The 23909-nt window shown below is 38.0% G+C and overlaps 2 protein-coding genes across 2 annotated transcripts; both read left to right on the top strand.

Annotated features, from left to right (window-relative positions):
- Positions 1–941: 941 nt before the first annotated feature.
- Positions 942–12125, top strand: LOC113023833 (polymeric immunoglobulin receptor-like). The gene is made up of 8 exons (XM_026170233.1): positions 942–1083; positions 2037–2191; positions 2445–2765; positions 2852–3145; positions 8149–8184; positions 8278–8358; positions 8451–8527; positions 11535–12125. Exons 3-8 carry the CDS (start codon positions 2642–2644, stop codon positions 11760–11762), a joined length of 840 nt encoding a protein of 279 aa, XP_026026018.1. The 5' UTR covers positions 942–1083; positions 2037–2191; positions 2445–2641; the 3' UTR covers positions 11763–12125.
- A 6999-nt stretch (positions 12126–19124) lies between these two features.
- Positions 19125–20391, top strand: LOC113023402 (CMRF35-like molecule 3). The gene is made up of 3 exons (XM_026169403.1): positions 19125–19165; positions 19319–19692; positions 20198–20391. The coding sequence occupies exons 1-3, from the start codon at positions 19125–19127 to the stop codon at positions 20389–20391; spliced, it is 609 nt and encodes a 202-aa protein (XP_026025188.1).
- The last annotated feature ends 3518 nt before the right edge of the window (positions 20392–23909 follow it).

Raw genomic sequence — 23909 nt, 5'->3', positions numbered from 1 at the left:
AACATTTTTTCAAGTCAAGTCTAAAGTCATAAAATTAATGACTCGAGTCTGACTCGAGTCCAAGTCATGTGACTCGAGTCCACACCTCTGCTTACGCATATGTATATGTGGAAGACAAAGTGCCAGAGAGAAAAAAAAGAGGAAAAAAGAGAAAAGAAGACAAAAAGAAAACAGAGGAAAAGAAAAAAAGATGAAAAAAGATTGACAGAGTAAGAAAGAGCGAGAGCCGTCCTGAACCCTCACTTATGTTGACTGAGGATCCTTGTACCTTTCCTCCTCCATGAAGTACAACCCATGAATCACATAACTTTCTGGGCATTCTACACAGACCTTATCATCCACCTTAGTTACAGTCATCATTGACAGGTTTATGACCAAGGTTATGCCAGCCTTACATACGTGTGTAGGATGTAATTAACTCTACTTGACAAGTTTTTATTAAAAATGGCTTACAACGCCAAAATAAACCATAAATCTAACTAGTTAGGCATTTTTACAACTTTGAACATTTTGTGGTGTCAATTTTATTATTATAAATTATGGCTCTTTTGAGACATAATTTATAACAGTGCCAGTGCTATTAACAGTGACATTTATTGCGTGTCTTGTGCATTTGTCCTGTCTTCCTCCTCTCACCCCAACCAGTCGCAGTAGGTGGCTGCCTGAATCTGGTTCTACAGAAGGTTTCTTCCTGTTAAAAGGAAGGTTTTCCTTCCTACTATCTGCAAGTGCTTACTCATAGTCTCAGTCTGTCTGCTCTTCCTGGACTACAGCTTGACATTCAACACCATAATGCCAAACTGGACCACCCTCAGATTCTCCCTGTGAAATTCTCCTGGATCAAAGACTTGCTCACCAACTGGCATCAATCAGTCCGATTCAGTGTGCTCTCCTACTCCCTGTGTGTTTGGCACGCAGGGGCCACAACTGAGAACAGGAAGGCACCAGGGGTGGCTGCCCTCTGCCACCCCTGGAGGCCATCACCAACTCCTCCTGTCTCAGGAAAACCAGGACCATCACAGGTGACCCCTTGCAACCTGCATACCACCTGTTTGACCCCCTGCCCTCTGGTTGGAGCTTCAGGTAAATCAGGTCCTACACCTCCAGCTTCTTTGTGCAGCACGCATATGTCAACCAGCATGCAGCCTGTTTCAGTTGCTCCTGCTTTTTTCTTCATACTTTAACTTTTATTAATTTTTGTCTCTGTCTTTTACTTAGCAATAGAGTGGTAGTTTGTTTTAATAGCTTTCTCTTTAAAAAGGGATTCCTGCTGTCTACTATTTATTTTTTATTCCGGCAGGTGTGGAACACACACACAATTTCATTGTACATGTACAATGACAATACAGGGCTATTCTATTCTATTCTATTCTATTCTATTCTATGCTATTATGGAAAGCTTGTGAAAACTTCTTTAACCACTAGATGGCATATGTCAGCTATTTCAGAAACCCAACTAAGAATGTTCCATCTGTGTTGATGGTCCAGCCCTACCCCTCCCTTCACATTACTATGGCATTAAATAACGCCTATTGTTCCCATCATTTTTTTTTAAACCTGAGAAAATTTCCTGTCAAGCCTCTATTTGGACAAACTAAAGCAAAGATGAGGAGACTTCAAAACCTGCTGTTCACCTTTTGCAGTAAGTTGTTTAAACTGGTAAATAACTAAAATATAAAGATCAAAGGCTGATGTAGACCAAGTAGTACATCTATCTCTTCTAGTAATTTAGAAGAACAGTAGGCCAAATGCTTTTTCAGTCTTGGTAATTTCGTTATACAGCATTAACATTGTTAGTATGAAATCTTGCATGATGACCACAAAGAAAATACACACACAAAAACGTTTCACATTCTTTTTCCAGTTGCTCTGAGGTGTGTGACCAGTGCAGTAGGGGTGATCCATGTAACTGGAAATGTGGGGAGTGCGGTTAACGTTTCCTGTTCCTATGATGAGGGTTACGAGTCTTATGAGAAGTACTTGTGTAAGAATGACTGTGGTGACAGTGATGTTCTTGTTACAACATCGGAATCAAGGAAAAATAAATACAGGATCCATGATGACAAAACAGCACGAATCTTCACAACGACCATCTCTGATCTTCATTCTGTGGATGCTGGAAAATACTGGTGTGGGGTGACCATAACTGGAAAAGATATTTACACTGAAGTCGAGCTGAAATTAGTAAAAGGTAAATAAAGACTTCTTTTGCACACTGAAAGTGAGTTACAGTTAAAGATAAGGAATTCATAGATAGTATCTGTTTGTTCAGCATTATCTGTTTCTCTGCTGTAAAATTTAAACTACTATATGAGCATCAAATGATGGAAAGCAGTCACAAGTTTAGAAATATAAACTTGAGTTCAATATGAAATCCTTAAGTTATATATACAGCTGTTTAATGGGTGTAACATGTCTTCTGATGCTTTTACCCCTGTTGACAGACCACTGCTGTGATACTGTGACCAAAATTCTGAATTATCAGGGATATTCAGAATCCATTAGTTGTCCGTATGAGCGTCAGTACCAGAACAGCCTGAAGTACATCTGCAGAGGAAACCGGCCCTCCACATGTCTTCAGCAGGCATTAATCACCTCTGACAACAAGGAAAATGGACGATTCAGACTTGATGATGATAAAATGTTAAAAAAATTTACAGTGAACATCACCAGTTTGAGCCAAGAGGATTCAGGGTATTACCTTTGTGGTGTCCGAAGAAACTTTGCCCATAATGTTTTCTCTGCAGTTCTGTTGGAAGTTGAGGGTGAGCAGTCAAAGCTACAGTGTATTTAATTACATCCGTTGAATATCTGATGATTCTGAAATAACCTTTTTCTTTCATTCATACAGAGTTCTGCTGTGTCAAATCAACTAAAATAAATGGTACTGTGGGACATCCACTAACTTTGCAGTGTCCTTATCCTTCACAACACCGGGATAACAGGAAGTTCCTCTGCAAAGGAGACCAGCACAACAGCTGCACAGATATGCTGAAGAATCAAAGCAGATTCACACTACAAGATGCTTCTTCCAGCACTTTCATTGTGATAATCTCAAAGCTGGAGGCAGCTGATGCTGGGACATACTGGTGTGGATCAGACTCACAGTGGAGAGTTGGAAACTACACCAAGATTCAGTTGTCAGGTATGTTATACACTTTTGTACACACTATGATAATACAATAAATATATTTGTAGGATATGTGTTTGTTTGAGCTCCATTATGGAAATAGAGAGTAGGTGATCATTCAATTGTCTGAGGTTTGATCTAATAAAAACGGTTAGTCCAGTGCTCCCCACCCAAAGAATAAAATAAATAAATAAACAAAAACAAAAAAACAACAACAACTGAGCCTTACTACTGCTGGTAAATCACTACCAAAACTTTTTGCTGCCTCAGGACTGCGCTCTTCTGGACAGAGATCTCCGATGTTATTCCCGGGATCTGCTGGAGCCACTCGCCTAGCTTGGGAGTCACCACACCTAGTGCTCCGATTACCACGGGGACCACCGTTACCTTCACCCTCCACATCCTCTCGAGCTCTTCTCTGAGCCCTTTGTATTTCTCCAGCTTCTCGTGTTCCTTCTTCCTGATATTGCTGTCATTCGGGACCGCTACATCGATCACTACGGCCGTCTTCTTCTGTTTGTCTACCACCACTATGTCCGGTTGGTTAGCCACCACCATTTTGTCCATCTGTATCTGGAAGTCCCACAGGATCTTAGCTCGGTCATTCTCCACCACCCTTGGGGGCATCATTCATTGTCTCATCCTGGACTGTGGTGCTGACACTCACCAGTCCCCGGCCCCCTTCCTTCCGCTTAGCGTACAGCCTCAGGGTGCTGGACTTGGGGTGAAACCCTCCATGCATGGTAAGGAGCTTTCTTGTCTTTATGTCAGTGGCTTCTATCTCCTCCTTTGGCCAGCCTATTACCCCAGCAGGGTACCTGATCACAGGCAGGGCGTACGTGTTGATGGCCCGGATCTTGTTCTTACCATTCAGCTGACTCCTCAGGACTTGCCTGACCCTCTGCAGGTACTTGGTGGTTGCAGCTTTTCTAGCGGCCTCTTCATGGTTCCCATTCGCCTGCGGGATCCCCAGGTACTTGTAACTGTCCTCTATGTCTGCAATGTTGCCTTCTGGTAGTTCAATCCCCTCAGTTCTGACTACCTTCCCTCTCTTTGTTACCATCCGACTACACTTCTCCAGTCCGAACGACATTCCAATCTCATTGCTGTATAGCCTGGTAGTGTGGATCAGTGAATCGATGTCTCGTTCACTCTTGACATACAGCTTGATGTCATCCATGTACAGGAGGTGGCTGACAACTGCTCCGTTCCGTAGTCGGTATCCGTAGCCAGTCTTGTTAATGATCTCACTGAGGGGGTTCAGGCCTATGCAGAACAGCAGTGGGGACAGAGCATCTCCTTGGTAGATCCCGCACTTGATGGTGACTTGTGCTATGGGCTTGGAGTTGGCCTCTAGTGTTGTGCGCCACATCCCCATTGAGTTCCTGATGAAGGCTCTTAGGGTCCCATTGATCTTGTACAATTCTAGTCATTCCAGTATCCAGCTGTGGGGCATTGAGTCATAGGCCTTCTTGTAATCAATCCAGGCAGTGCACAGGTTGGTCAGTCTGGTCTTGCAGTCTCGGCTGATTGTTCTGTCTACCAGTAGCTGGTGTTTTGCGCCTCTGGTATTCTTGCCAATTCCTTTCTGTGTCCCGCCCATGTATTGACCCATGTGCCTGTTCATCTTAGCCGATATGATGCCTGACAGGAGCTTCCATGTGGTACTGAGGCAGGTTATTGGTCGGTAGTTGGAGGGGACCGGTCCCTTCTTGGGGTCCTTGGGGATCAGGACCGTCCGACCTTCGGTTAGCCATTCCGGGTGTCTCTCGTTAACTAGCAGCTGGTTCATTTGTGCTGCCAGACGCTCGTGGAGTGCAGTCAGCTTCTTTAGCCAGTAGGTGTGAACCATGTCGGGCCCTGGTGCTGTCCAACTCTTCATACTGGAGACCCTTTCTTGGATATCTGCCACTGTGATGGTTACTGGACCCTGTTCAGGGAGGTCGCTATGGTCTGCCCTCAGATCCACTAGCCACTGGGTTGCGTCCTTCTCCCATATGCTCTTCCAGTATTGCTCCGTCTCCAGCCTTGGTGGTGCTGTTCTCTTATTATTATTGTTCCCTTGCCACTGAGAGTACACCTTTGCTGGTTCTGTGGAGAACAGCTGGTTTATTCTCCTGCCTTCTATCTCTCTGGTGTACCTCCTCAAGCGGCTGGCCAAGGCTGTGAGTCTTATGCACCTTCTTTGTCGCACCTTTCTGCAACTCCATTAGTTGGCTAACCTCCCTCCGTGCTACTTTGATCTTGCTTTCTAGCCTCCTTCTCCATGGAGGGTACGGCCCCTTGTGGCTGTTCAACTTGTAGCCAAGCATCTCACTGATCACTGCTGCCGTATTGTAGATCAGCTTGTTAGTGTCGGTAATCGTGGTTGTAGGTATTGTCCGTAGTGCTGCATTAACATCATCTAGCAGACCTTCTGAGGGTACTTCACGTAATCTTGGTAACCGGCTGTGGGGGATCCAGGTTTTAAGCTTGGCCATGATCCTATTTTTCAGGTCAGGTCCTCTGGCACTCAACGATCCTTCTCCTATCGCACTTGGGGCTATGTACCCACTCTCGGGTGGGGGTGATGATATCTCCCCCCCTGACCTGGCGTCCTGACTCCTCCTGTCGCAAAACAGTTGTCAAGCTCTAAAAAGTACTGAAATAGTTCAGCTGATGCCATTTTGTAAAGGCAGAGAATTCAGAAACACATCATCTCTAAAAATGAGGTTCATACATTCTATATATTCAAGTTTCATTCTATATATTCAAGTTTCACTCTATATATTCAAGTTTCATTCTATATATACAAGTTTCATTCTATATATTCAACAGATCATTCTATATATTCAAGTTTCATTCTATATATTCAAGTTTCATTCTATATATTCAAGTTTCATTCTATATATTCAACAGATCATTCTATATATTCAAGTTTCATTCTATATATTCAAGTTTTATTCTATATATTCAAGTTTCATTCTATATATTCAACAGATCATTCTATATATTCAAGTTTCATTCTATATATTCAAGTTTCATTGTATATATTCAAGTTTCATTCTATATATTCAAAAGATCATTCTATATATTCAAGTTTCATTCTATATATTCAAGTTTCATTCTATATATTCAAGTTTCATTCTATATATTCAAGTTTCATTCTATATATTCAACAGATCATTCTATATATTCAAGTTTCATTCTATATATTCAAGTTTCATTCTATATATTCAACAGATCATTCTATATATTCAAGTTTCATTCTATATATTCAAGTTTCATTCTATATATTCAAGTTTCATTCTATATATTCAACAGATCATTCTATATATTCAAGTTTCATTGTATATATTCAAGTTTCATTCTATATATTCAACAGATCATTCTATATATTCAAGTTTCATTCTATATATTCAAGTTTCATTCTATATATTCAAGTTTCATTCTATATATTCAACAGATCATTCTATATATTCAAGTTTCATTCTATATATTCAAGTTTCATTCTATATATTCAAGTTTCATTCTATATATTCAACAGATCATTCTATATATTCAAGTTTCATTCTATATATTCAACAGATCATTCTATATATTCAAGTTTCATTCTATATATTCAAGTTTCATTGTATATATTCAAGTTTCATTCTATATATTCAAAAGATCATTGTATATATTCAAGTTTCATTCTATATATTCAAAAGATCATTGTATATATTCAAGTTTCATTGTATATATTCAAGTTTCATTCTATATATATTCAAGTTTCATTGTATATATTCAAGTTTCATTCTATATATTCAAAAGATCATTGTATATATTCAAGTTTCATTCTATATATGCAGAAGATCATTCTATATATTCAGACTTTGGTTGGAATATATATATATAATATTTTCCTAAAGGGCATTCCATTATATATATATATATATATACTTTGTTAGAGTGTCAGTTTAGGACATTTGGATTGAAAAATAGAGCAGTGAAAAGTAACAGGGCCATAATACACAGAAATGTGTAATGTGTAAACAGCCCAGCACTCGCCTTTGACGGATATCCTTCAGAGAAGCCAAGAAAATCAATTTCCTTCCCTTACCTGCAGTATTGCTGGATAGTCTGTCACAGTGAGCCCCCTGCTGGTGATGTATTAGTGTAACATTGATTATAAGAGTAGGACTAGAAGGTTATCCACATTGTGGTTATTTCCTAACAAACTGTCAGTCACAGGTTGTAAATAAATGAGTGCTCAGAGTCCTTGTTTGCATAAGTAGTTCCTTTGTGTATCTGGTTTAAAAACACCTACATGGCAAAAAACCCTGTGTGATTGGACTTTTTATAGTTTTGTACTACTCTCGCTAAAAAAAATCATGGTAATGACACCATTCACCTCTATGTAGCTGTGTTTTTAAGCAGTTATGCTGAACTGTTAATCAACTAATTAGTGCAGAGGTTGTTCGGTACAATAAGTTTCTTTGACAAACTGCTTTCATTGTATGGGCTTGGTTGGCTCAATAATTGATAGTTTCTGTTTAATGATGAGTAAAGAAAGGTGGCATCAAAAGTAATGAAAAATAGAGTATTTACACCAACAGGATTTGCAAGGTTTTGGGTTATTTATTTATTTACTTTAAACTGTGAGCGAAAAATGTTGCAGACTTCTTTTGCAGTCATTGCTTTTATCCTCACAAGGGCATGTATCTAGTAAGGGTCCCCAGGCTAGATCCCCACATGCTACCTAAGCTTACCTCGGAATATGACACAATTGAATCCATATCCCAAAAAGTTGATTCTGTTCATTTGGATATTGCAGAGGATCAAATAATTATTTTCCCCACTCTATATTTCACATGTTATAAGTAGATTTGACCTGCTACATACTAAAGATAATAATGAAATTCTTTCTACATAATGAGACAGGAAGGAAAGAGTGAGCGGCACGTGATACATTTTTAGTTTATCATCTCCTGCCATTGTATTAAAGTCTGTGTTAAAACAAAGTTGCTAAGAGCACTTATAGTTATTTTCTCTTGCAGTCTTTCCACAGAGCACTCTGGGGAAAAAAAACACAGGTAAATAACTTAAAGATATATTATATATGTATGACTGTCAATGTGTACTTCTGTGTTATGAGAACAATAGTTTTTTGTTTGTTTGTTTTTCAGCACTCTATGTGATACCCCCTGTACTGCTTTTGATATGTATCCTCGTTCTTGTTTATAAGTACAGACGTTCCAGGATTGAAGGTATCTTTTATATTCATATGCACAGAGAGACCCTTACACTCAAATGTGCATGCAAATACAGCATAACCATATTTAATGCTGTGTGTTTTCAGAAGCTGTTCTCTCCCTGCGGAGAAATGCATCTAGGAAAAAGAGTTCAAAGAAGGTGATTGGTGCAGCACAAAGTGAAGTAAGAAAACTAAAGTCTAAAGTCTTAATAGAGAAGTATGAATGAATGAATTATGAATATTTAGGATTAAAAAAATAACTGATTTTTTACTGTTTGTTAGGTTTAGTATGCAAGATTAGTTTGGAATGTGGGACAACTGGAATTTAATTGGATCTCCCATTTGGATTTGTTATGTCTACATTCATTTACAGATGAGGACACAATTATTAGCCCCACCCTATGAAAATGAATGTTTTTGTAAAATATTTTCACAGGTGTTTTTTTTTTTTTTTTTTTAAACAGAACAAGTGATTTTCAACACAGCATTTCTAAACAAACTAATTTGCACACTTTCACAGAAACATTTGGGGGAAATAATACCAGAATCAATGCAGTGTTTCTGATGTTTATAAGACAACTATAGTGGCAGCCTAACAGAAACTTTCCTGACTTCAGCCAATGTGACCATTGAATTGCTTCTCTGTTCATTATTTATTGTCCCTCTAGTGTCCACTGGGTGGCGACATTTTTCCACACAAGACAGCACCTGTGACTATCACAGTCAGTATAATAAGCCCTATTAAAAACTGACCTTTTTCATTCAGCCACAGCACTGCTGCTATGCAAGGATGTGGTTAAAACTTTGGGTTATGTTCCAGTTTACAAACAGTTCAAAAACTTCAGCAAATCTGTTTAAACTTGAGAAAAATACTTTTAGATGTAGAAAGTTATTACAGGATTTTAAAATGTCAAGAACTGGAGTGAAATCAGTAAATTCAATGAAAGTGACACATTATGGAACAAGCCTGGGAGAGGTAGGAAAGAAACAATCTCAAGGACAGACGTGTACATAGGGCTGGGTATCGTCACTGATTTCTAGAATCGATTCGATTCCAATTCCTAAGGTCCTTATTTGATTTGATCCAAGATTCGATTTGAACCACGACTCGATTCGATGGGAAATTTTGCCTCAGACAGTCAGACATATACATATACAATATACAATATACAATAGACATATACAAATTTTATTTTTATAGATATAAAAATATGGATAAGTGTGATCACACTTATCCATATTTTTATATCTATAAAAATAAAATTGACACTTGTGAAACTTTATCAAAGGTGTAAGCATCACAGCAGATGCCTTTGTGTCAAAGTAACTGTGGATAAAACACAGAAAACCTTGAAGGAGATTTTCCTGGCCTGGCTTTTTATAGCAGATAACCTTAAAAATATTCTGCAGTAGAACAAAAACTGAAGAAAACCATGACTCAACATATGAACATTACCTGATGCTGCTGAAGTGAAGCAGAGCAAAGTTACAGAGGCTCTATTAGAGACACAATTTTGCATAATTTTTAAAAAGTTTACATTTCTTCAGTATTGAACACCAGAAATAAGGTTTTTTTGTCAGAAGTCATTTAAGTTAAAAATTAATTAATTAATTAAAAAAACAGTGGCCGAGAGCACATTACGGTAGACTGGTGGGTAATAAGCAAGCACATAATGCAAAAAAAAAAAGATTTGAGATGGGAAACTTTTCTTGAAGTACACTGAGAGAGAGAGAGAGAGAGAGAGAGAGCTGTGCATGAAGTGTGATTTTTATCGTGGTGGAGACAAAGTAAGAGGGAATTCATGACGTTCATGTGAAGCAAAAATCTGAAGCCAGTTTGCATCTTGTTTTGCTCCTGGTTCCGTCAATTTTGGTTGGAGAGAGACAAAAACCTGCAGCTTCAGAATGTAGCACAAAAAAAGACATAAACACAAAGCACAGACCCGACGCATCAGAATCAGTGAGCTGTCGGCTTTCAGCCCCGGCAGCATGTACGTGCCATCGGGTGAGAAAGCCGACATCTCACTGATTCTGATGCGTCGGCGGGTCCTTAACGTCTTTGTGCAGAATCTGTGTACCTGCTCTCATTTACTGTTTTAGCTGTTTGGTGGTTGTCGAAATTTTTCTGAGGTTCAACCTGAGATTCTGGCGTTTCGGGCAAAATAAATTTATACTTAAAAATTGATTCAGGATTTTAATGAATCAATATCGCGTTATTCAAGCTAGAATCGACTTTAATTGGAAAAATTATAATCAAAACCCACCCCTACGTCTACACTACAACTTGACTCACTGTTAAGGTGTACAACCATAAGGAAATACTTCTACTGGCTTTAGTGTAATTGTAGAACATTTCTAAATGTGTCCACAACTCAATTCTCTGCAACACGTGTCATTCATTTGTTCTGTTTAATGTGTCTTGATTCTTTTTTAGATTTATAAAAATCAAGGTGTGGTGACCTCCAATGACCAAAGCACCAGTAACGTCTATGAAGAAGTAGATGTAGAAGTACACTACGAAAACTTGACCGCAAGTGAATAAATCTACTGCAATGAAAATTTCCATAAACCCAACAGAAGATACAGTTCAGTCCATAAATATTTGGACAGATACAACTATTTTCTCATTTTGGTTCTTTAAATGAAACAACTCAGATGCAGCTGAAGGGACTCAAAAGTAATTGGACAAATTAAATAGGTGAAAATAAAATGTTAATTTCTAATACATGATTGAAACCCTTTGCTGGCAATTACACCCCCAAGTCTTGAACTCATGGACATCACCAGGTGCTGGGTTTCCTTCTTTTAGTCTTTAACAAATAAAATGCACGCCCACTTGGGTTAAGATCAGGTCACCCACTTGGCCATTCAAAAATATTCCACATCTTTGGTTTAATAAACTCCTGGGTTGCTTTGTCTGTATGTTTTGGGTCATTGTCCATCTGTACAAGTCCATCTGCCCAATCAATTTGAAGAGTGCTGTCACTTGGTTGGCTGTTGTAAACGGGTTTCTCTTCACCATGAAATGATTCTGCGATCATCTACCAAAGTTGTCTTCCATGGACATCCAGGTCTTTTTGCATTACTGAGTTTACCAGTGCTTTCTTTCTTTCTCAGGATGTACCAAACTAGATTTTATCACTCCAAATATTGAAGCAATTTCTCAGATGGGTTTTTCTGTTTTCTCAGCTTAAGGATGGCTTTTTTCACCTGCATGGAGAACTCCTTTGGATGCATGTTGTCTGTTCACAGCAAAATATTCCAAATGCAAGCATGACACATCAAATCAACTCCAAGCCCTTTATCTGCTTAATTAATAATGACATAATACAGGAAGTGCCCACACGTGCCCATGAAACAGCCTTTGAGTTGTCCAGTTACTTCTGGTCCCTTTATAAAGCGGTTGGCACATGTTAAGAAGCTGAAACTCCAAAACTCTTTATTCAATTTGACTGTGGATACCCTCAAATGAAAGCTGAGAGTCTACGCATTATGTCCATGTTCAGTTCAGTTCAGTTCATTTTTATTTCAAACATTTCAAACATGTGCCTTCACAATCATGTCCACTGTATAACTATAATTAGAATATGTTCTGGCAAAGAGGTATAAAAACAATTATAAACTGGAAGTAGCGCTCGCATCTGTAGTTACTAGCTTTGATTTTAATTGCTTAGTGTTCATAAAAATATCTGCTGTTTTTTTAATGTGAAAATCTAATAATGCAAAATCTCACATGATTTTTAAGTGAACAAATACAAAAGTGGAACACAATCAAATTTGTTTGCATACAGTAATAAAACATTACCTTTTATTCTATTTTATATATTAGTTTTTGGTTTGGTTTATTGTTTTGAACTATTTAAAGAAGTCACCACTTTGTTAGAGTGTCAGTTTTAGACATTTGGAGTCAAAAATACAGCAGTGAAAGTAAAATATACACACATATATATATATTGGACCTGGTCATCACCCATGGGCTGTCCACCAGCGTGTCCTCTGTTGTTGACTTGGCTGTCTCTGACCACTACTGTGTGTGTTTTTTTTTTAACATCACCGGTTTTATTCAGCGGAAGACCTCAGTGCGAACTGTGAGGAGGCGCTATCTAACCTCTGAAGTGGCTGCAAATTTTACCAGGGTTTTAGTCAAATGCCCCCCTGTGATTTTACCTGCACCCTGCGATTTGATTTTTAGTTATTTTAACAGCAAACTGAAGAAAAGCCTTGACTCCGTTGCTCCACTCACCACCAAAAAGATTAACGTAAAACATGCATCACCCTGGAGAAACGAAGAAGTCAAAAAACTCAAAAGAAATTGCAGGGCAGCAGAAAGGAGATGGAGGAAAAAGAAAAATAATATCAACCATCAAATATTTTCCGAGCAACTTAAAATGTACAATAATACATTAAGGAAGTCAAGAAATTCATACTTCACCAAAATAATCAGTATTAACAAAAATAATCCCAAGGTCCTCTTTTCCACCATAGATCATTTATTTAACCCTGATTTTAAAAGCTCCAAAAGAACCCCCACAGACTCGCTCTGTGAGCAGTTTGCAGACCACTTCAGGGGAAAGATCAGCGCCATCAGATCTGATATTTTATCTAATCGCGATATGATTGTAAACACATCTGAGGGCTCGATTGTACCTGAGGAGACACTGGACAGCTTTGTCCTGGTTAATGCTGAGAACTTTCAGAAGGTTTTCTCCACAGTGAGACCCACCACATGTCTTTTAGATCCAATCCCTTCTTCACTCTTTAAAACACTTTATGGATTTTTTGAGGCTGAGCTTTTATACATGATGAATTGCTCTCTTCAGTTGGGTGTCTTCCCTGCTGCCTTTAAAACGGCGGTGGTGAGGCCCCTTCTGAAGAAGAGCAATTTGGATTGTAATGATTTTAATAACTACAGACCTGTATCCAACTTACCATTTTTAAGTAAAGTCTTAGAAAAACTTGTTTTTACTCAGATTACTGATTTTCTCAATGATAGACAGATCCTGGAGATATTCCAGTCTGGATTTAGGGTGAACCACAGCACAGAGACTGCTCTCCTAAAGGTTTTAAATGATCTTAGATGTAACTGGGACGCCCAAAAGCTCTCAGTCCTGGTGCTACTGGATCTAAGCGCAGCCTTTGATACAGTAGACCACGCTATTCTTTTAAATGCTGGTCTCTGGGGTCCTCTCAGCCTGGTTGGGGGGCTCCTTGGCCTCCCTCCTGCTGTGTGCCCAGCCCGGAGGCTGCGGTCTGTGACCGGCTCCCGGTGCAGACGGTTCTCTGTTATAATGTTTCCTCACTTGGCTCATGCGAGCCCAGCCCAATTTTTACTCTTTAAGTGTGCGCGTATGTGTATGTGTGTGTGGGTGGGGGTGGGGGGGATATACACTGAAAAAAATATGTTGTTGGATTTACTTAATTCAATGGTGGACATTTGTTGCACACAGATGTTTTGCTTTGGCAGCAACTTAAACAATTGAGTTAAATTAACACAATTTATTCATGTTCAATAAACCTGTGCAATTTGTGTTGATAAAATGTGACTTAAACATGTTTTGATGAAGTAATTTGAGCTCTTGAAATATTTTAATCCTTCACAATTTTCTCACTTTATCCCAACACGATTCAATAACTTTTACCCAATACTACTTGGTCACTTAAATACTACATGTTATCTTCAAATTACATTTTGCTATTATATTCTAGTATCAAATACACAATTTTCAAATGGAGGCCTTATAACAGATTATATTGTTCTCTTCCAAGATGGTTGCTGGCATCCACCAGTAACCTTTCAAAACAAAATGTCTAATTTCACTGCAGTAGGTAAAGAATTAAACTGACATTACTCCTCTACTGAATCTATATAAACCAACAGTTAAATAATGTCAGTTCTTCCGTGTTCTCTGGAATCAATCACAGCAAAGAAATTGGACTCTTTCTTTTGAAAAATGTTGGGAAAGAACAATACAAAACATTCTATTTAAGGCCTCTAACGTCAAGATTCAGTTAAACAACAATTATAACTAAACAATTTGAGGTAATGTTAGTTTCCATTAACATTAAATTAGGTTACTGAATTGGCAAACACCTTCCTATTAACACTACCCATTTTACCCCAATAACTAAAGAAATTAGCACTTGCAGGTCAAAACCTTTATTCAAGAGATGCAAAAATAACATTGATACAGTGACTGTCAAAAATTACGGCACTGATCATACTGTGACATCTTGGTTCAAAACAGCACACTTAGAAATATTCAACGTTCCTTACTTCAACTGAATGAAACTGAAAATACCATTTCACACGGCCCATATGGGATATTTAGACTGCATAACTGTTCATGCTACATCTCTTCACTAGTAAAAGAAAGAAAAAATACAAAGAGAAATTTAAAAATGCTGCCAAACAGACAGAGAACTTGTACAGAGCAAAAGGAAAAACAAACAACAACAACAACAAAAAAACGGCTCGTCCTCATGGCAGTTGCAGTGTATATAAAAATGAACCCTGCGATCTGTTCCTGGAATTGAGGTTCAAAAATGCAGCAGAACAAGTGTGAGATTTAAATGTCTTCTCACCTAGAGCTGGTCACCTCACATGCATAACAGTGAGCTTCGTTGCAGGAGCAGTTTTGTCTTAGTTGTGAGCTTTTCTTGAGAGCTGAGTTGCTTCCAACTCCATTACCACCCTTTGAATCACCTCAAAAGTGTAGCAGAGTTGTGATGGGTAACTCATATTGAAGGAATAAAAAAGGTCCAAACAGCATGGCTACTGCAAAGGTCACGTTATCCAGATCTTGAAGAACTACTATACCCTCGATGATGATGCCAACGTCAGAAAAGTCATTGCCTGGTGCATCCTCTGGAGACAGATGTTCATTGTGGTTTTCTCAATCTGTGCAGTGGCCTCAGTCAAGTCCTGGTTAAACACAAAACATTTCTTTAAGATTCCTTTTTAAACTCATCTCTTTTGAATCTACCAGTTCTAATGTTAGAGTAATTTAAACCAATGCAAGCAACATAGTAAATAGCTATAGCCAAAGAGTGGCCTGCCATGCTGCCATTCATGGTCTAACAGAGTTTCTAAGAGAGGGTGAAAAACATAATTTCAAATGCTTTACATTAGTTTTTCTTAGAAAGACACCGGCCCATCAGAAATCCAGGTTTTGTCACTCAGAAGATGTTAGAATTTAGACTTTCAGCCCCACAATTTGGTTAGCTGTTGGTCTTTTTTTTTTTCTTCAAACAAAAGCTAATGTAAATATTGGTGGGATTTTCCTTTGTTCACTAGAATGACAAATTTAAAGTTTTTTCACACTGATGTGACCCCTAATACAGGGGTGGGGCCTCAAGGGCCGGCGGCTGAGTTCACTACCAGGCCTTATGTGAACTTCAAATTATTAAAGAGGACTACTGGTCCTAACTGGTCCAATGAGGATCAAGTGGATAACTAAATGCATTTTTAAATGTTGCAAAGCCACAATCTACTCATAAAACACTCACCATGAACTCCTGCACCAAGATGTTGCAATTGTCTTTCACACAGATGCGGAGCACTTTGATGAGACTCCCTTTGAGCATTAATGTCATCCTAAAGTATTATAACAAAGAAAACAGAGATTTGTGAACTTTTCAGTAGCACAGAAGAAAATGATCCCAGACCAAAACTTAAACCAGTCAACATGCAACACCAGCATCTACAAAGCAATATCAAAAGTTCCTGTTTGACATCAACTTTATGGATATATAGTTTCCAGAACATTTATTTTTTTAAAAAGATCAATTTTTCTCAGTGGGCCAGTAAATGCATGACGAAAATTATGGCATCCTTTCGGTGGAATCAGTACTCACAGGTAATAGTTGACTGTTTCAATGGATGCAGCATAAAAATCTTTTACTGACCTAATGCAATACATATACACTTTGTAGTTAAAGAATTTTAAAGTTCTTACTGTCATCATGGCAGCTACATCCTTTAGCTTTGTGCCCTGTTCCCCCGATTACTTTGCAAACACTTTCAGCAGACTGTCAGAGAGAAACTCAGCTCCGTCAGAAACCTTGACTGTAAAGGCATGGTTGGGATGCACTGGAATGCTGCATTTCATCTGAAATGACATAAAATTATTTTGAAATAACAGCAGGCACTGTGCTTGGTTAATAATCAGTAATGTTTTGTTGAATAAAAACTGTGTTTCCAGATCTTATGGGATTAAAAAAATCCAAAGATGTTTATTTCTGATTTGCAACCCAAGAACCCACAAGTTACAACCTCATTTTAGTTCAAGTGTGCATTAATGTGAGTCCAGTAATCACCTTTCTGACAATACATACAGGTATAAGTTAAACCTATGGCAGATTTTGGATTTCTCAGTTGTATTAATAGGGTGGTCTATTTGAGTATGCATGCACCTAATAATTATAAAAAACCTATTATAATTAAGTTACAGAAACCTTAAGCGAAAATAGAATATACTTTCTTACCATAACACCTTGAACCCACAATCCATCAGCTGACTCCTGGTGAAATGCAGAATAGATGTGGTCTCTCAATGTGCATCAACAAAAACAAAAACAAAAACAAAAGGACAGCAGGTGAGGGCAGGAGGGGTAGGGATGTAAGCTAGCATAATACCGCTGATGATATTAGCTAAAGCTGTTCAATGTCCAAAATCTCACTAACACCACGGTGCAGTAAATACACAATGTAACTGAAGAGTCAGTTGACAAATCTATTCACACAGAAAACCAAATTATGTTATGAGTGCCTCGTAATTAGGTTTAATGTGATATTACGGCTCTTGTGCCAAAGACAAATTCAAATGAAAAAGCGCCAATTCTTTGATAACAGATAAAACAGCAAATAAGCTAACGGCTCTTTTTTAGCATGTTACATGGCGGCACTTTAGACGTTTAACTACATTTGGCTGAAATATGGTAAATATTAATTCAAAAAATCAAGACATACCAAAAAACGTAGAGTTGGCTGCTCAACTTGACTGAGATGGATGCATTTTTTAAACCACGATCCAAAGCCCGCGAGATGAAATCACGCGTGGTTTCACGAGATTTAACGTTGCTATCTTATTGACTTACTTCACCTGAACATGATATGAACAATTTAATACACCCTTTCTGCATATCATGTAGTTTTTACACTATATAGTTACATTTATCTTTAAAACATGAGGCAATTGTGTTAAATACATGCAAGATGCTTACATAAATCCAAGAGATGGCCAGTCCCTTTTTTTCAGTGTATGTGTATTGAGAGTGTGGGGAGTGAGTTGGAGGGTGGGGTGGGCTGCTTTTAACTATGTAAAGCACTTTGTGCTACATTTTTTCTGTATGAAAAGTGCTTTATAAATAAAGATTGATTGATACACACATATATATATATATATATATATATATATACACACACATACGTGTGTGTGTGTGTGTGTGTGTATATATATATATAGCATTTTTCAAATCTACTAAATGCATTTTATATGTGTAATAAAGATTGCCTCATGATTTCTCAGGATAACAATCTGAGAAAATGTATTATCTGTGTTTGTTATTAATTAAAAATGTACAAAAATAAATAGCTTACTGTAAAGAACTGTGTAACATTAAAAACCACCAGGTTCCTGCTTCCTTCCTTGTCATCATCAGGGGAACAGATTTTGAGGTGGTTGAGTACTACAGACACCCAAGATAATAACGATGAAGGTGTTTTTAAAAAGGGCCAGAGCTGCCTTTGCCTATATCTAATGAGAATTATCATTGTTACGGCCTTTGCAGGTTATCCTGTGAAACAACAACAACACAATAACAACAAACCTCTCTGCTAGAAGCTAGTTAGGAATTAAATCTTTTGCTAGCGAACTGCCATTTATGCATAACCTCATTTTAACAGAAGCAGAAAAAACTGCTGATAAGTCATCAAATACACTCATGGCTAAACACAGACATAACTGAGTGAAATACAACATCAAATTTACGGTCTTATAATCGCACTGTCAGTTGTTCGGCGGCTGTTTTACTCTGAGCTGAAGCTGCGGACATGCACACCTACGGTGCATTCAGTGGTGCATGGGAAATCCCATACACACCCTATCCTTTTGGACATTAAAGAGAGATTGGGCAAAATTCCATTGTATATTGAAAGTTAGTAAAATTAAAAAATATATTTAGTTAAAGACAAAGACTTCAGTTTGCATGTCTTTAAACAGTGGTATAAGATTATCTGTTTTTTCTGCTGCAGAATCAAATAACCGTTTAACTCTAATTTTGAGCTAATTAATAATGGAATAACTGGTTCGTCTTAGTTCAGTCTTTATTAAAGTATCTGTGCAGGCCCCAAGTTGAAGACGATTTTTTTTTTTAACTTGTCGTCATTAGATTCAAGCTTTGGGACTAGAACAAAATCAGACGATTAATGATGCTTTTATATTAATGCATGCTTAATGTCAACAGGATGAAACACAAAACCTCTGAGTTGTTTTTCTGCAGTGAAAGCTTTATAGGTACAATTTCCTAAATCTCCTAACTCTTTTATTGGCAGTGCTGTTCTTAACACTTCTAACTTCTAAATACTTCTTTCACCACTAGATGGCCTATGTCAGCTATTTTACAAATTACTAAAATACATTTAGAGGAAGAGACATCGAAGAAAGCGCCATCCCCTCTGTACTTATAGTTCAGCTCTGCACGTCCCTTCTCATTGCTGTAAAAGACCACAGTGTCTGCTTAACATTTTCAAATCTTAAATTTTAATCAGCCAAAGCAAAGATGTGGAGCCTCCAAAACCTGCTTTTCATCATCTGCAGTAAGTATTTTAAATGAATAAATAATTAAACATGTAAAGTTCAAAGGCAGATGTAGATTAAACAGTAGATTTATCTCTTTTAGTATTAAGGAGCAGTATGCAGGACCAGTTATGAAAAGTTAGATGGCTGTCCTGGTCATCTGATTTCTTTTTACAGCTCTAACGTTGCTTCAAATAAAACACATTTTCACATTATCTTTACAGTTGCTCTGAAATGTGTGACCAGCGCAGTAGGGGTGATCCATGTGACTGGATATGTGGGGAGTGCGGTTAACGTTTCCTGCTCTTATGATGAGGGTTATGAATCTTATGAAAAGTACCTGTGTAATAATGACTGTGGTAGTGGCGATGTTCTTATTACAACATCAAACTCCTCGAAAAATAAATACAGTATCCATGATGACAAAACAGCACGAATCTTCACAACGACCATCTCTGATCTTCATTCTGTGGATGCTGGGAAATACTGGTGTGGAGTGACCATAACTGGAAAAGATATCTACACTGAAATCGAGCTGAAATTAGTACCAGGTAAATAAAGACATGGACAAGTTGAGTTGTCCATTTAAAGTGATTAAAAATTATATAAAGAAAGTTAAACGTACTGCCATTACCAGCTATATCTGCTGTAAAATCAACATACTGTTAAACTGTAGCTTAACTCAATACTCATTGGTTCAGTTTAGTACAATCAATCTTAAGCTCCTATGCTGACATCTCAGTGCTTAAGCCCGATGGATAAACATGTACAGACCAGTAACAATAAGACATAAAACACTCCCGAGTAGATAAAATAATAAATGCAAACAGTAAACGCTCATATAAGTACTGCATGATGCAAAAGACATTAAATCAGTGACTAATGAGGAGATAAAATAATAAATGCAAAAAGTAAATATATTTAAACCCTCATATAAGCATGTATGTGAAGCAAGCGAAAGACCTTAAAACAATGAGTTGAATATAAAACTCTTGTTCTTTATATATAACCATTTTTTGGCTGTAACGCTTCTGGTGCTGTTTACCTTCTTGACAGACAGCTGCTGTGACACTGTGACCAAAGTTCAAAGTTATGAGGGATACTCTGAGTCTGTCAGTTGTCCGTATGAGTCTCAGTATCAGAACAGTCTAAAGTACATCTGCAGAGGAAACCGGCCCTCCACATGTCTGCAGCAGGCACTGATCACCTCTGACACCAAACAAAATGGACGAATTTACGACTGTGCGTAAATCCCCCCTAATATTGGTATGATCCGAGCTCAGACACTTAGGCTACGTTCACACTGCAGGTCTTAATGCTCAATTCCGATTTTTTGATCAAATCCGATTTTTTTGTCTGCGTGTTCACACTACAAATAAAATGCAACAGCAAACGCGCTCTAGTGTGAACCCTCAAAGCGGCCCGCATGCGCAAAAGAAGACTTCACACACAACGCGCTCTGTTTAGACCCAGAGCAAACAGTATTGTTTGATAGATGGCCCTTAATATAAAGAGTTCGGACTTTACATTTCCCAATTTTTGCTTTAAGTTATTTTGTCATTTACATAATAATGTAAATAACCTAATAATGATCCTTATTGCTGTTTTAGAGAGGAGCGGTGCTTCAAAGGATAGTTGCAGATTTCTGTCAGAATCTGCAGATTATACAGTACAAATAAAATGTTCACGTTTCTCCAACATTGTCTTCCCAACAGTTTCACTGATATCTACACGGGATGGCCAGAGAAGCGTTCGCGATGTCTTCTCCGGCGCTGATAATTGGCGTCTGTCTTGTGTCAGTGACGTAAAAGACGGATTTAATGCGACCTGACCGTTCAAACAGCAGTCGCTTTCTAAAACATCGGATATGTATCGGATTCAGTACCACATACGAAAGATCGGATTTGAAAATATCGGATTTGTGCCGTTCACACTGGGTCAAAAAAATCGGATTTGATGCGCTTTCGCTTGCAGTGTGAACGTAGCCTAAGCGACTGAGCGAGGGGGCAGGGGGAGCTGCTACCTGCGAGTGCGCTGTTGGAGAAGCGCAGCGAGGCAGACAGAGGAGAACTGAAGTCTGACCAGGTACCAAAGCAAATCATTCGTACTGTAAAAATAATGTAAATATGACGGTGTATCACGAAAGATTGATATCAAACTGATCACTTGACCCATATTACATTAGTTGTTCTTCAAGTGAATCAACAAATGGCGAAATGAAAAGCCGAACAACAATGCTGTTTTTTTAGAGTCTTAGCTTATATGTATGTTTATTTCATATTTTCAGTTGTTACCCTCCACGGATAAATAAATCGGTTTCAGTAATGATATACAAGAATGGACATAATGGGCTTCTTTCAAAGAAAAAACTCTGGTAGATGTTATTTTATATATTATGCTTTGTATGTTGTTCAGTATAGTTCTATGCAAAACAAGAGGAATTTCAATACACAGCAGTATATTCACAGTTTAAACCAGATATTTACACACACTTTATGCAAAACACTATAAAAAATTTTTTTTTACTGTACAACATCAATTTAGAGGAAACTTGTTCTGTCTTGGATAAATAAATATTGAAATATCTTTTGAATTAGTTAAATGTCAGAATAAAGAGAGACAGAGCGGTCTATTTTTTATCGCTTTCATCAAATTTAGGAGTACATATCCACTAAGTTTATTGTTAATTAATAAGAAAACTCCAGACGATTTCATTCTGAGCTGAAGAAGCTTCTGATAGGTTAGTAGAGTCCATGTGAGTAAATTGGTGGCACAGCTGTGGATGCATATAAGGCAAAACACAAAGCCTGTTTCTTTGAAATGGGAAAATCAAGAATTGTCAACCAAAACACCAGGAAAAGAATTGTGGAGCTCCATAAGTGTGGCTCAATTTTGAATACAATTTGGTGCCATTTACAGTTAAGAAATACAGAGTTTCTCTCTTTACTCTTAAAGTTAACGAATGTTTTTTATATTTATCAACCTAAAAAATTTAGTCTGATTTGATGTTACAATTAAAAAAGTGTTTGTGTTTTTATTAAAAATATATATATATAAGTGTAGTGCAGGTCTATGATGATTTTTAGTGCTGCTATCATCTAGTTCTGATTCTGGTTCTGGCTTGGTTAAATCCTAAGTAGTCCTGATTTTGAACTGTTGTAGTCCTGTTTTAATTCCGGATCAGATCTGTGTCATGAATCGCTGTGTGGCAGGCATGAGTTGGACCCAAGATGCAGGCACTCAGACTCGAGGGATGAACTCAAAAAACTCAGCTTTATTTGCTGACAGGGGAAAAGCATACTAAACTAAACTAAACTAAACTAAACTAAACTAAACTAAACTAAACTAAAAAAAATATAAACTCACACTTTGCAGAGAGGCACACGAGGAAACACACAGCTTGAGGGACAACACTGACTCAGAGAAACACAGGGTTTAAATACACTGGGAAGTAATGAGGGGAATGAGACACAGAAGGAGGGCACAGCTGGGAGAAATCAGGACTGACGAGACAAGGAAGCAAAGCAGGACACATTCACATAAGACACGGACCTTCAAAGTAAAACAGGAAGTATGACACAGACTTACACAGAACCGAGGAGACACAGAAACATGAAGGGCAAGGGATCAAAACTAGAAACCATAGAATAACTCACACAAAAATCACAAAGAACTAAACACGCTGGGTCAGGAGACCCAGGACCCTGACAATCTGGGTCTGGTTGAATTGGGGTTTAGTCCTCGTGTCTTGATACAGACCTGATTTTGTTCTGCCTTGCTGCTTAATTAAAAAACTAGTTTAAGGTGTCCTGCATATGTGATATATATTTTTCCCTATATGAAGTCATTCTTTTTTGAACAAAACTCAAAACAGAGCCAATTAATCTTTCAGTCATTTCCATAAATAAATAAATAAATTTCATACCATGAATTATGGTTAACATTTGGTTTTGGTTATGGCTTCATGGTTACATGAAGTAAATGTAAGTCAAGCCAATATGTTAAAACATCTGTGGGTGTGTGCACCAGTAACCACAGTTAAGTTATAAACGTAACTTATAAACCGAAAATTATGAAACCATTACGCAAGTCCACGGGTCTTCTGTTAGGTGCATGAAAGATTGTTATTGAAAGTGTGCAATTTTACTGTGTTCTGTTTTGGTTTCTATTTTTCAGATGCAGCACTCTATGTCTTTTACACCAGCGGTCCCCAACCCCCGGGCCTCGGACTGGTACCGGTCCGTGAGTCGTTTGGTATCGGGCCGCGAGAGTTGAGGCTCAGGTGTGAAATGTATGGTTTTGAGGGGTTTTATCGGTTTTCAGCATTATTTTGTCTTCGTTTTTATCGTTAACTTGGTTTTCCTGGGTCTTTTCACGTGTGTTATGAATAAATCTTCTTTTTTTCGGTACCGGTACTAGTTTTATTTTGTTGTATTTATCTGCGACACCTTAAAGGCCGGTCCGTGAAAATATTGTCGAGCATAAACCGGTCCATGGCGCAAAAGAGGTTGGAGACCGCTGGTTTACACAGTACCCATTGCGCTGCTGATAATGTGCGTTCTAGTAATTGTTTATAAGTACAGATGTCTCAAAGGTATTGTTACATTCATATACACACAGAGACCCTTAAACTCAGATGTGCATGAAAAACTAGCATAACCACATCTAATGCTGTGTATTTTCTGAAGCTGGGGACACCACGAGCAAACATACACCAAAGGCAAAGAGCTCAAAGGAAGTGATGGGTGCAACAGGAAGCAGAGTAAGT

This window comes from Astatotilapia calliptera, chromosome 6, assembly GCF_900246225.1.
Source record: "Astatotilapia calliptera chromosome 6, fAstCal1.2, whole genome shotgun sequence".
Lineage (NCBI taxonomy): Eukaryota > Metazoa > Chordata > Actinopteri > Cichliformes > Cichlidae > Astatotilapia > Astatotilapia calliptera.
This window is presented reverse-complemented; position numbering and strand designations above follow the sequence as displayed.

Coding starts and splice junctions, on each gene's coding strand:
- LOC113023402 (XM_026169403.1), top strand. CDS start 19,125: ATGTGGAGCCTCCAAAACCTGCTTTTCATCATCTGCAGTAA. Junction 19,166..19,318: donor CTTTTCATCATCTGCAGTAA/GTATTTTAAATG, acceptor TTCTTTTTACAG/CTCTAACGTTGCTTCAAATA. Junction 19,693..20,197: donor CGAGCTGAAATTAGTACCAG/GTAAATAAAGAC, acceptor CCTTCTTGACAG/ACAGCTGCTGTGACACTGTG.
- LOC113023833 (XM_026170233.1), top strand. CDS start 2,642: ATGTTAAAAAAATTTACAGTGAACATCACCAGTTTGAGCCAAGAGGAT. Junction 8,185..8,277: donor TCTGGGGAAAAAAAACACAG/GTAAATAACTTA, acceptor TTTGTTTTTCAG/CACTCTATGTGATACCCCCT. Junction 8,528..11,534: donor TTGGTGCAGCACAAAGTGAA/GTAAGAAAACTA, acceptor CTGTTTTCTCAG/CTTAAGGATGGCTTTTTTCA.